We start from the raw sequence: 14292 nt of genomic DNA on the forward strand, positions 1-14292 counted from the left end.
AAGCAGTTATAACTCCACTTGCACTTACAAGTTTAAATAATTCCAGAATTGTACCGTACAGGCTGCAGTTGTTTTATTTGCACAGTTTCTTCAATCAACATTTTGATAAATTGTATCAAAATTGACAGAACTTAATCCCGAAATTATTAATATAACCATGTGGGACCGGTAAATTGAAACCTCTGCCACTAAGCATTAATGCATTTTGCATTAGTGTTTTCTCAGCGAACCTGCTCCTCACTCCATGCACAGGACTCAGTTAATAAAGCCCCAAACAGGAAATAATCACTTAGTGAACTGTGTTACCCCACATAATGGACCTGTAAAATCTTTATTTCGAACTTGATTAATATCTACTTGGAAATTACTATGGATACTAAATACTAAGAAATTAAGAAAATTCAAAGCCAGAAGCATCTACTACAGGAAAGCTGGTTCAGAGAACACACTTTGTTTAAGGTGCAGCTTTACTAATTTTAACACTATCACTCTTCATAAGAGCGATAGTTGAAAAATTAAAAAAACTGCATATAAAATGTTAATTTTGCATATTTAGTGGCTTCTAAACAATCATCTTGTCCCTCTTCCTGTTCAGAGGCAGAAGTCCTGCCCAGAGTCCTACATCATCACATGCAGCAGGGCCAACAGCAGCTACCTAGAGAGGGTTCAGCTATTTCCAATGGCAGCAGTCTATGATAACCAAAGGAGAGGAGAAACATGCATCTGTATGTCCATAGCCCAAACAATCTGATGCAGGATGGGGGCAAAAAGCCCTTGCAAAGGTAAAACATCAGGGCAAATAGGTAGGAGCATGCTAAAAACAAACCAAAACCCAGCAGCTAGAGGTCCAATTTGAAATGGACTTTGGGAGGCTGTAAGTCTCATGGGGTATGCCTACACTGTGCTTTACAACCTAGAGCAGCAAGTCTCAGCTGTGGAAATACTTGGGTCAGGATGGAGCTCAGACTCTGAAGCCTTGGGAAAAGGGTGGGCTTCAAAGACTGAGCTCCAGCCGAAGCATCTATCCAGCTGTTTTTAGCACGCAAGCACAAGCCCGGGTCTGTAGATCTGGGCTCTGAGACTTGCTGCCACAGGTTTTAAAACACAGTGTAGACATACCCATCGTGACTTTATGGGCCTCCAAATGTACAGGTACCTTCAGACACAGGTAAAATGGGCATTCTCTATGCCTGCCAGAAGGGGATTTAGATTTAGTATAATCCAACGTCATGCTCTTTGGAGATGTGAATGTTTCTTCATCTTGGTTTGGAAAGTGCCCGCCACTTGGGTGCTACAACAGTAGAAGTAATAAAAAATGGTTACTAACCTTTCTGTAACTGTTGTTCTTCGAGATGTGTTGCTTATGTCCATTCCGCATTAGGTGTGCGTGCACCCTTGCCAGAGATTTTTCTCTCAGTGGTATCCGTAGGGTCGGCTCTTGCACCCTTTGGTGCCGCACACTTCTGTACCAGTATAAGGGGCGTCATCGGCCCCGCACCCTCTCAGTTCCTTCTTGCCGCCTAACTCCGACAGATGGGAAGAAGGGTGGGTTGTGGAATGTACATGAGCAACATCTCAAAGAACAGTAGTTATGGAAAGGTTAGTAACCATTTTTCTTCTTTGAGTGCTTGCTCATGTCCATTCCACATTAGGTGACTCACAAGCAGTACCCAAGGAGGCAGGCTTGGAGTTCATGGGCATGCGGATTGTAACACTGCTCTCCCAAACCTGGAATCACCTCCAGCCTGCTCGGTGATGGCATAGTAGGAGGAGAAGGCATGCACTTGAATCAGGACCTGGGGCAGAAATGCCACCGATGAGCCCTGAGCTCTTGTCGAATGAGTAGTCAAGATAGCAGGAGGTGGGATATCTGCCTACTCGTAGCACACTTGAATACAGGAGATTATCCAAGATGAAATTCTCCGGGCTGAAACTGACAGGCCTTTCATTCTCTCTGCTACTGCCACAAAGAGTTGTATAGATCTACAGAATGCGTCTGACAAAGTGGGTATTCACCCATGAAAGCTTATGCTCCAATACGTCTGTTAGTTTATAAGGTGCCACAGGACTCTGTCGCTTTTTACAGATCCAGACTAACACGGCTACCCCTCTGATACTGAGGGAATGGTTTAGTCCTCTGAATGTAAAAGGCTAGGGAACATCTGACATGCAATGAGCGAAGCTGCCATTCTTCTGAATTCCTGTGTGGTTTCAGGTAGAAAACTGGCAGGAAAATGGCCTGGTTACTATAGAACTGCAAAACCGTCTTCGGCAGGAATGCTAGGTGGGGGGCGCCGTTGAACTTTGTCCTTGATGAACATAGTGTATAGTGGTTCTGATGCAAGGGCCCTGACTTCTGAGACGCTTCTGGCTAAGGTATTCACTATCATGAAGGCAGCCTTCCAGGAGAGAAACAGCAGAAGGCATGATGCTAGCGGCTCAAAGAGAGGGCCTATGAATCTTGACAGGACCAGGTTTAAATCCCACAGGGAAATCGGCTCACAAATCTGAGGGTAAAGTCTCTCTAACCCTTTAAGAAAGCAGATGGACATATTGTGCAAGAAAACTGACCTACAGTTCACTGGCAGCTGGAAGGCTGAGATTGCCGCTAGGTGTACCATGACAGATGCAACAGCCAGACTTTGCTGTTTTAGGGGGAGCAGGTATTCCACTATAGATTTAAAGGAAGACCGAGTGAGTTGGAGATAGACCTCGTTAGGAAGACAATATTGAAAAACGCTTCCACTTGGCCACATAGGTAGCCCTAGTAGATGGCTTCCTACTACCTAGCAAGACCTAGCGGACTTGTTCTGAACGGGCTTGTTCCTCCAGGCGCAACCATGGAGTTTCCACAAGATCAGGTGAAGGGCTCCGAGGTTCGGGTGGAGTAAACAGCCCTGGATCTTGTGAGATTATGTGCATTACTGACAAGTCTAGCAGCATGCTGAACCAGTGTTGGCATGGCGATACCAGGGCTATTAAAATAATGCTCGCCTTGTCCTGCTTGATTTTCAGAAGGACCTTGTATACAAGAGGAACTGAAGGACATTCATAAAATAGGAGATCGGTCCATCGAAGCAGGAAGGCCTCTGAAAGGGACCTCGGGCTATGACCATGAAGCGAGCAAAACTAATGTTATTTCTTGTTCTGCCTGGTTGCAAACAAGTCTATCTGGGGAGATCCCCATCTTTGGAAGATGAACCTAGTGGCCTGGTGAGAGGAGAAAGATCAGCTAAGGTGATCTGCCAGGGCGTTCTGAGCTCCCAGAAGATGGATAGCCTCAGAGTGAATGGAGTGCTTCAGAAGTCTCATAGATGGATGGCCTCCTGACACAGGACAGAGAAACATGCTCCTCCCTGCTTGTTGATGTAGAACATGATTGTGTTGTCTGTAAGTACTCACACTACTTTGCCTGTGATTTGGGGAAGAAACACTTGGTAAGCTAAGCGGACCGCTCTGAGCTCCTCTGACATTTATGTGTAGGGAGAGCTCTTTGTGGGTCCACCAACCCTGTGGTCTTAGGAGGTCGAAATGGGCTCCCAACCTAGATCGGAAAGCATCTGAAATGGTTGGGGGTCCTTCCACCAGTTGAGAGAGGCAAGGACCGGAGCTGGAACTGTAAGCACAAGAAGCTGAGAAGGAGTCAAGTTGCTGAGCCCTGAAATGCTTCCTTGAGGGAGGCGGAGCATAGAGGTCCAGAGACCTGAGGATAGCCCTGGAGTCGTTCAGGCCATGAAGCTTTGTGTTCGTTTGCTCTGAAAACAATGAGGTACTCTCGAATGGGAGGTCTTGGATTGACTGTTGGACCTTTTATGGTAGCCCTAAGGATTGCAGCCAAACATTAGCCTCAAGACCACTGTGGAAGCCATCGTTCTGGCTACTGCAACAGCTGCGTCCAAGGTTGCCTGGAGTGAGGCTCTGACTATGTTCTTTTCCTCCTCTAAGAAGGCAGAAAACTCTTGCATGGAGCCCTGAGGCAGCGAGTCCTTAAATTTTGTCAAAGATTCCCACATATTATAATCGTACCTCTCCAGCAGGGCTTGCTGGTTCAGGATACGAAGTTGAATAATTTTTTCTGCCAAACAGATCTAGTTTCTTTAAGCCTTTCTGGTGTTCTTCGAGATGTGTTGCTCAGGTGTATTGCACTATAGGTGTGCATGCTCGCCACGTGCACTGGTGCCGGAAGTTTTTCCCTTAGCAGTACCCATACTGAAGGAGCACCGCTGCGACCCCTGGAGTGGTGCCGATATATCGTGCCATAAAGGGGGCTGCGTGCTCCCCCCACCCTCAGTTCCTTCTTGCCAAACAACTCCGACAGAGGGGAAGGAGGGCGGGATGTGGACTACATCTGAGCAACACATCTCGAAGAACGCCAGTTACAGAACAGGTAACTGTCCTTTTTTCTTCAAGTGATTGCTCATGTGTATTCCACTATTGGTGACTCCAAGCTATACCTGATGGAGGTGGGTAGGAGTTTAAGTGTTAAATTTTAAGGGTTACCCGGGCGGAGCACCGCCCTACCAAACCCTGCGTAATCCCGTGTTTGGGAGATGATCACATAGTGCGATGAGAAGGTATGCACAGAGGACCACATAGCAGCCCTACATATGTCCTGAACAGGGATGTGAGCCACATAGGCCGCTGATGAGGCCTGGGCTCTCGTCGAATGAGCCTTCACTATAGGAAGCAGGGGAATCCCTGCCAGGTCGTAACAGGTGCGAATGCATGAGGTGATCCAGTGGGAGATCCGCTGGGTGGAGACCGGACGCCCCCTCATGCGCTCGGCTGATGCAATAAACAGCTGGGGGGACTTCCTAAATGGCCTGGTTCTGTCTAGGTAAAAAGCCAGTGCTCTATGCACAGCTAACGTGTGCAGGCGTCATTCCTCATTGGCGGAATGGGGCTTAGGACAGAGGACCGGGTGGAAAATATCCTGATCCATGTGAAAAGCCGAGACTACCTTCGGCACGGAGGCGGGGTGAGGGCGGAGCTGAACCTTGTCCTTATGGAAGACCGTATACGGTGGTTCAGAGGTCAGGGCCCTGAGCTCAGAGACCCGGCGGGCAGAGGTGATAGCCACTAAGAACGCCACTTTCCACGGTAAGTGGGAGCACAAACATGTGGCTAAGGGCTCGAAAGGAGGCCCTCTGAGGCGGGAGAGCACTAGGTTCAGGTCCCAGAGTGGGACCGGGGGTCTGGCGTAAGGGAATGCCCGATCTAACCCTTTTAGAAACCGGGACATCATGTGATATGAAAACACCGAAAGGCCCTGCACCGGGGGGTGGAAGGCCGAAATGGCCGCCAGGTGCACCCTGATCGAGGAGGGCGCCAGCCCTTGGGTCCTAAGGGACAGGAGGTAATCGAGGACCAGCTGGATAGATGCGGTAGAGGGCGAGGAACGTCTCTCTCTCGCCCACATAGAGAACCGATACCATTTGGCCAGATAGGTTCAACGTGTGGTGGGTTTCCTACTTGCCAGCAGGACCTGTCTCACATCCTCAGAACATCTCCCTTCCTCCTCATTCAACCATGGAGCAGCCATGCTGTCAAGTGGAGGGGGGCCAGGTTGGGGTGGAGGAGACGACCTTCCTCTTGGGAGAGGAGGTCCGGGCGGAGCGGCAGCCTGCAAGGGGGGGCCGCTAAGAGTTGCAGTAGGGTCCAGTACCAATGTTGACGGGCCCAGTCCGGGGCTATGAGGATAACCTGCACCCCGTCTGACTTCACCTTCTGTAGGACCCTGTCTATCGGGGGAAGGACGGGAAGGCGTACAACAGGGGCCCCGACCATGGGAACAGGAACGCATCTGATATCGCACCATCGCCCTCTCCCGCCCTGGAGCATAATCGGGGACACAGGCGAACCGGTCTACTTAGGGAGTACCCCACTGTAGGAAGATCCACCTGGCCACCTCCCTGTGCAGGGACCATTCGTGCTTTTGGGAGAAAACCCTGCTCAGGTGGTCCGCGAGCGTGTTGCTCTTGCCGGGAAGGTAAAAGGCCCGCAGGAGGATGTCGTGGGCTATACAGAATTCCCACAGGAGCTGGGCTTCCTGGCATAAGGCCCGGGAACGCGTGCCCCCTTGCTTGTTTACATAATACATGGCTGTCATATTGTCCGTGAGGACTCTGACCACCTTCTCTGGTATGTGCTGGCGGAAGGCAACGCATGACAGGCGCACAGCCCTGAGCTCCCTGACATTTATGTGCAGGGTCAGTTCCTCGGGTGACCACATACCCTGGGTCTTGAAGCCCCCCAGGTCCGAGGCATCTGACGCTAGATCTAGTGAGGGAGGGGGCTCTTGGAAGGGGATATCCCGAAGCATGTTGCTCGGGAGGGACCACCATTGCAGGCTTGCCACCACCGTTGGCGGCACCGTGAGGACATTGTCCAGGCCGTCCCTGGCTTGGGAGTACCGGGAGGCCAGCCAAAGCTGAAGGGACCTCATTCTGAGCCTGGCATGTCGCACCACAGAGGTGCATGCTGCCATATGGCCTAGGATTTGAAGGCACGCCTGTGCCGTAGTTACCGGAAAGGCCGTGACAGAGGTGATGAGAGCTTTGAGCGTCTTGAATCTGTCCCGTGGGAGGGAGGCTGTGGCCACCCGGGAATCTAACAGTGCTCCTATGAAGTTTATTCGCTGAACCGGGACTAATGTGGATTTCTCCTCGTTTACCACTAGGCCTAGAGCTGTGCAGGTGTTTAGCAGGAAGTTTATCTGCTCCTGCACCTGAGACCGAGACTTGCCCTTGAGCAGCCAGTCATCGAAGTAAGGGAAGATCTGCAGCCCTTTCCCTCCTGAGGTGGGCCGCCACCCCCACCATACACTTTGTAAAGAACCTGGGGGCAGTTGACAGGCCAAAGGGAAGGCCCGTAAACTGGTAGTGGTCCTGACCCACCAGGAAACGGAGGAAGCGCCTGTGACCCTCGAAAATGTGGATGTGAAAGTACACATCCTGGAGGTCCAGAGCCATAAACCAATCCCCCGGGTCTAGGGATGGGATAATAGAGGCCAGGGACATCATGTGGAATTTGCAACGAACCAGGAACTGGTTGAGATTCCGCAGATCAAGGATGGGCCGAAGCCCGCCCTTCGCCTTCGGGATGAGGAAATACCAGGAGTAAAATCCCTTGCCCTGGAATTCCCAGAGTACCCTTTCCACAGCTCCCAGGGAGAGGAGGCACTCTACCTCCAGGCTGAGGAGGAGGGCATGCTCCGAATCCCCGGCCAGCTCCCTGGATGATGGATGGTGGGGAGGGGGCGAAACGAACTGCAACCTGTACCCTTGGGAGTTGGTGCTGAGGACCCATCGGTCCGACGTTATACAGTACCATTGTAGTCGGAAGGCCGATAAATGATTGGTAAAACTCAACTTTATTAACTGGGGGAGCGGGGGTGTAAACTGGCAACAAGCCTGGTGACCCCCTGCAACGAGTCAAAAACGCTGTTTCCTTGGCCTCTTGGCCTTCGAGGGCCCAGGTCGTGGGGCCGAACGGGATTGGCGTTGGGACCGACGCCGTTGCTCTCTCTGCCTCTTAGGCGGGGGCTCGTATCTGCCCCATGCCGGGGGAGCTGAGGGCTGCGGTCTGGGCTTGTCCTTGGCCGGCGGGACATACAGACCAAGTGTCTGTAGAGTGGTGCGGGAGTCCTTCATCCCGTGCAGATGGGTGTCTGTCTGGTCTGCAAATAATGCTTTGCCATCAAATGGCAGGTCCTGCATTATAGACTGGGACTCCACCGACACCCCCAAGAGGGAAAGCCATGATGCACGCCTCATGGAGATAGCCGTAGCCATCGAACGAGCCATCGTGTCAGCTGCGTCTGAGGCAGCCTGGAGAACTGCTTTCGCTACTGCTGTACCCTCGTCGAGCAGCGCTTTGAACTCCTTCCTGTCCTGCTCTTGAAGGGAGGGCTCGAATTTTGGCAAAGAGCCCCACAAGTTGAAGTCAAAGTGACTCAGGAGGGTTTGGTGGTTCGCCACCCTGAGTTGGAAACTGGCTGAGGAATAAACCTTTTTGCCAACCGTGTACAGTCTCCTGGCCTCCTTATCCTTTGGGGTCAGTGCGGGCTTCCCGTGCCGCTCACGGTGGTTGACCGACTCCACTACCAAAGAGTTCGGAGTGGGGTGGGTTTAAAGATACTTGTGCCCTTTTGTTGGCATGAAGTATTTATGCTCCGCCTTCTTAGAGAGAGGCGGCAGGGAGGCCGGGGTTTGCCATAGGCCCGTGGAGATGTTTGCCACCCCTTGGTGAAGTGGCAGTGCCACGCAGCCCGGTGCCGAAGAAGAAAGGACATTGAAAAGATTGTCCGATGGTTCCTCAATCTCCTCCACCTGCAGGTGTAGAATGGCAGCTACAAGCCGTAGGAGCTCCTGGTGCGCCTTGAAATCCTCTTGAGATGGAGGAGGCGATGTCGCTATGGACTCATCCGGTGCCTGCAGGGTGACTGGGATGGACCTGAGAGCATCAGGCGGTGCCGGTATGCCACTGTCCACATCAGGGTCCGGTTCCAGTGCCGTTGGCGCCAAGATGGGGACCCAGAGCAGGCTTGGGATGCACCAGCCATGGAGCGAGGCCTCGGCGGTGCAGGCGCCTGGGGCCACGGTGCCCACTGACACCACTGTCCTTGCCATGGTGCCCCTTGCCACTGCCCCGCCTGGGGTCCCACCAGGGTTATTTGTTCCTGGGGAACTGTGTGGCCCGGGGAAGGGCGGCTGGGAGCCAAAGCGGCCGAGGATCGCACAGTGCCGTGGGAGCGGCTTGACCGGTGCTGTCCACGCCGGCTCCTGCCACAGGATTTTTACCTCAACGATGAATAGGTGTAGACGTTGGAGGGCATATCCCTGGACTCTCTTCGGTAGCTCTGGGCGCGGCATCGCGGTGCCAGTGAGTGCCAGGATGCATTCCGAACGTGGCGATCGTCGCAGTATGATCGGTGGTGCCGTCGGCGTTGAGATCCGCTCTCGCTCGACACTTTCCAAGCCAGCGCCTGCTGCCTCTGCGGGTTGAGGACGACTCAGGCGATTCCCTCCCAGGCGACTCCGACAACGGAGTAGAGGTATGTCTGGGGCTAGAGGAGGGCCCGTCAGATCAGAAGGAGATCTCCACAACTGACGTAGCTGGTGAGGGCTGGGAGCCCAACGGTGGTTTCCTTCGCGACCGGGGCCTCTCCTCGGACAGCCTGCTCGGTACTGACATGGTGGGGACGTTGCGCGCTGCCTGGGCTACCTCCGGCGTGGAGGGGACCCGTATCAGTGGGGAGGTCCACGCGGACGGGACTGGACTACTCCGCTCTGCACGAGTTGGAGGTCTGGGCCCCGACAGGGATCGTGGGCTGGTCAACTCAGGTCCGGCCTCACCCCTGTCCTTCTCACGGCGTCGCTGGGATTTGCCCTGCTTCTTGGCTGGGGAACGGTGCCGACTGGTGGATGGGGCTTCGCTCCGCACAGAGGACGCAGTACCCAGGGCCTGGTCAGGTCGGCGCGCTGGTGCCAATGCCAATTCCATAAGGTGGTCCGGAGACAAATCTCGCATTCACGTTTAGTCCAGGGCTTAAACGATTTGCAAATTTTGCACTTCTCACTTATGTGAGACTTGCCCAGACAGCGAAGACACTCGGAGTGCGGATCGCGTCTGGGCATGGAATTGCGACAGGAGTCGCACGACTTGAAGCCTGGGGGCACGGGGCATGCCCCGAGCCAGGCTACTAACTAGAGAAGCTATCTATTGACGAACAAGTACCACTAAAGCTAGAAGCGCTGCAGCCAAGGCTGGAGCACAAAGTTCCGACTACCTTCACTGGCGGCAAGAAGGAACTGAGGGTTGGGGGAGCATGCAGCCCCCTTTATGGCGCGATATACCGGCGCCACTCCAGGGGTCGTAGTGGTGCTCCCTCAGTACGGGTACTGCTAAGGGAAAAACTTCCGGCACCGGTGCACGTGGCGAGCACGCACACCTATAGTGGCATACACATGAGCAATCACTTGAAGAAGAACTGAGAGGATGCGGGGCTGGCAGCACCCTTTATACTGGCACATATGCATGCAGCATCAGAGAGCACAAGAGCCAGCCCGATAGATACCACTGAGGGGAAAATTTCCAGCAACGGTGCATGTGGCGTGTGTGCACCTAACATAGAATGAACATGAGCCAGCACTCGAAGAAGAAATAATCATATGTTTGCGTAGCAATAATTGTATACATAATACATATATAAACACACATTATTCAAATACCACTTCTAGAAGATTATATTTCTGAAAATTACACTGTGGCAAAGGAAGTGCCAATTTGCTTGTTCTGCAGTGACATTCCTTAAATAATGATTTGCTTTCCTGGGACAATACTTCTGGAAATGTCAAGAAATACTTCTTAATATTTTTTGTCTAAAGTCAAAATGATACTTCTGGCTTTAAATATGTCAACATTAAAAAAAAAATCACAAACAAAAGCGTAGCCTCAAGGAATCAATCAGAAAGAAAAAAGTGCAAGCTTCCCCTTTTCTTGTTTAGGGCTGGCTCTCCCTCCTCCTTTTACCACCTCCTGCTTTTCTATTGTTTTACACCTAAGTTTTGCAAGCTGTTGCATGCAGACAGACCTCCATGTTTGTATAGCTGCCCACTGACATACAGGAGTTTTATACAGATTAAAGGATCCTTTAGTGGGGGTCCACCTGGGTGCAGAAATCTTCCAGTACAGAGCAGTTTGCAAGATCAAGGCCCTAGCCTGTCAGTTCCTCTTTGGGGCTGGGCCCTTTTCTTAGTAAAGCCTACCATGTTTTACCTGCATGTATAAATAATAGCAAGTTAGTCATATTACTGCAGAACTGCTGCACAGAACAAATGTTCCACCCTGGTTGTGTGTAATGCACATAAGGGCTAAAGATTCTTGGCTTGCATGGTAAAACTGATAATAGAACTCTTTTGGAATGATTCTGCCTCCTGCATAGTAACATCAATCAACTGAGAAGCAATCCTGGCAGAGACTCAAGACTGCTCATTCAGGTCTGAAGAGGTCATGTGAAAGCATAAATGAAAAAGGGGTGAGGAAGAAATGAAAACAGCTATTCAAATACCTGTCCGGTACAGTTCTGTAGCACCCCTAAAGAATCGGGGCAAAGTTGCCTCCAATAACATAATAAAGTCTTCAAGCTCTTCAGTGACTCCCACTAGGAAGAATTCATTAATCAGGTTGTACTTGGCTTGTTCCAAAGCCCATCTGCTCCCCACATTCCTAAAATGATAAAAAGTAATTACAGCAAGGTTCTGAAGTCAGCCAAGAATTCTTGATTCCTAGATGTAGTTTTCTTCACATCATCTTTGCACAGGCAAGAGAGACTCATTTTAAAATCACACCCATCTCTAATTTCTTTTACCTAACTTCCCCTCCCCAATTTCTCTCACCTGTGACTATGTCAACACCAAACCCAAACGTCATGGATTATGGCTTTAAAAGGCTGCTCACAACAGTCTCTTGCTATACTAACACCTCACCCACTAGGGTTTAGCAATTATATGGTTATTCCTTTAATTAATTCAATTTCTAAAATTTTACTTTTTCTGTGCCTCAAGAATTAAGTGGTCAGAACTACCATTTTTTGCCTACTCAAAAAATTAAGTGTGGGGGGCACATGCCCTCCTTTTTTAATGCTTGTGATTAAATCCACCAAATTTAGGTATAATAGACTTGATAATAATGCTCCGTGTCTTCACTCAGAACCTTTCAGTATATTTGTTTCCACTGACAGCAGTTAGCAACTTCTCTATCACTGAGTGTTAAAAGGATTTGAATGGAATTGTTGTACACGAATAAGTCATTTTCAAACTTACATTCCCTGGAGACTTCCTTAAAGTACATGGCTCTTGTATAAGAAACAAAAATGCTTGATCCACATGTACAGTTAATCCTTATCAAATTTCATTTCACCTTCTAACAACTAAGCTGCATTTATTATTGAGAGTTTGGCAAACAGCTTAGCAAAACAGTACCTCAAACCAAGCTACTTATATCATCATTTTCCCTCTGTATAAAACTCAAATAGCTTGAACAGGAGAACACTTAGTTCAGACAAACATGTACACTAAGATTTAGCCTGATTCATCAAGAAATTGTGGCTATTGAATTCGTAATACTGCAGTCTATAATGGAAATGCTGATTTTTAGTTATAGAATTGTTTGCACACTTCTATAACGTCTATTACAAAACAAATGTCTTTTAAACTTATTCCTTGGAAAACAGTTGCACGAATCTTTTAAAGTCAAATACCTTTGGAAGGTAAACTCACAAAGTACACATCAGTGAATTACATGCTGGTATACTCCAGATGCTCTCATTCTTTCTCAACATCTAACCCTCCAGCACACATTCACTTATTAAATATAGATTATAGTGATAATATACTTGATTATCAGCTTAAGCCAATTTTATCTCCCTACCAGCATTCTGAGCTGTGGCCACAGAAGAATGGAATTTGAAGCCAAAGTTTCTCTGGAGCACAGTCTGAGCCTCCAGCTGCTACACATTCATCAAAGGTCTGGAACAAAGACAAAGTTGCAAAGTGAGCTATAAACCACAGCCTTACATATCAAACATCTTACCATGGCTAGTTGTTAAATGTGCTGGGGATAGAGGAATACAAGATGTGGGGAAAAGAGAACAAATTTTTTTTTTCGAGCTTTGTTTTCAAAATATCGTATAAAGAGAATCTATTGGTCTTAACATTTTGTGATTGAAATTAACTGACTACTTTAAGTCCTGCTTGTATCCTCTGCAGAAAAGCAAGACTATATATTAATATTACAGTTTTTCCTTATTAAAAAAAATCATAACAACAATGGACCCAAATGCTGAAATAACATTACTGCAAAATGGAGTGGGGATTGGATCATAACTGTATAATACAGTGAATTTTTTGTTTTTATAAAAGATATGGTAAAATAGTGGTAGACTATTGAGCCTACCAACAAATTACTGGTATCTCTTTTCAAACCTGAGTCTATAAAAGACGGTTACTTACCTTCGTGTAACTGTTATTCTTCGAGATGTGTTGTTCACTTCCATTCCAATCAGGTGTGTGCGCGCTGCGTGCACAGTCGTCGGAAACTTTTTCCCTTAGCAGCTTCCGCCGAGTCAGCTAGGGAGCCCCTTGGAGTGGCGCCTTCATGGTGCTCAATATATGACCTTGCCGACCCGACCCCACTTCAGTTCCTTCTTGCCGGCTACTCCGACAGAGGGGAAGGAGAGTAGGTATTGAAATGGACGTGAACAACACATCTCGAAGAACAACAGTTACAAGAAGGTGAATAACCGTCTTTTCTTCTTCGAGTGCTTGTTCATGTTGATTCCCAATCAGGTGTCTCCCAAGCTCTCCCCCGGGGGAAGGGGCTGGAGTTAAGGAATCACTGACTGGAGCACCGCTCTACCGAGAGCTGCATTGTCTCTAGCATGCTGGGTGATGGCATAGTGGGTGGTAAACGTGTGCACCGAAGACCAGGTTGCCGCTCTGCAGATCTCCTGGAATGGGCACCTGGGTCAGGAAAGCGGCGGCTGAGGCTTGAGCTCGTGTTGAGTGGGCCGTAATAGATGGGGTTGGGACCTTAGCAAGGTCGTAGCAGGTACGGATGCTGTCCGTGATCCAGGAAGAAATGTGTTGTGAGGAGACCGGAAGCCCCTTCATCTGGTCTGCCACTGCTACAAACAGTTGGTTCGACTTCCTGAAAGGCTTCGTGTGCTCAGTGTAGAATGCTAGCGCTCTACACACACCTAGTGAGTGAAGCCTCTGCTTCTGTGCAGTAGCATGTGGCTTGGGATAGAAGATTGATAAAAAAATGTCTTGGCCAATATGGAATTGGGATACCACCTTGCGCAGGAAGGCCGGGTGCGGCCTGAGCTGTACTTTGTCCTTCTGGAAGACTGGGGGGCGGGGAGAGGGGTTGGAGGTTAACGCTTTTAAGTCTGACACCCTCCTGGCTGATGTGATGGCAACCAGGAATGCCACCTTCCACGAGAAGTGCAGAAGGGAGCATGTAGCCAGTGGTTCGAATGGGGCCCTCCATTAGCCTAGTGAGGACCAGATTGAGATCCCAAGCAGGTACCGGTGGTCGGGACTGTGAATATGGTCTTTCCATACCTTTCAGGAAACAACCCACCATACGGTTGGCGAATACCGAGCGCCCCAACTCTCCCGGATGGAATGCCGAGATGGCCGTGAGGTGTACTCTGATGGATGATCCTGCCAAACCTTGCTGCTTCCGATGCAGTAAATACTTCAGGATGAACGGTACAGATGCTTGAAG

The 14292-nt window shown here is 49.8% G+C and overlaps 1 protein-coding gene across 2 annotated transcripts in view; it reads right to left on the reverse strand.

Annotated features, from left to right (window-relative positions):
• Positions 1-14292, reverse strand: part of HS2ST1 (heparan sulfate 2-O-sulfotransferase 1) — a 169761-nt gene that overhangs the window by 1294 nt on the left and 154175 nt on the right. For both annotated transcript variants that reach the window (XM_054036534.1, XM_054036532.1), the window contains 2 exons: positions 12433-12530; positions 11072-11229 (listed from right to left, as the gene is read on the reverse strand). In XM_054036534.1, the coding sequence (XP_053892509.1) occupies positions 11072-11229; positions 12433-12530 (256 nt within the window). The remainder of the gene's footprint in view (positions 1-11071; positions 11230-12432; positions 12531-14292) is intronic.

Source organism: Malaclemys terrapin, chromosome 8 (assembly GCF_027887155.1).
Source record: "Malaclemys terrapin pileata isolate rMalTer1 chromosome 8, rMalTer1.hap1, whole genome shotgun sequence".
Lineage (NCBI taxonomy): Eukaryota > Metazoa > Chordata > Testudines > Emydidae > Malaclemys > Malaclemys terrapin.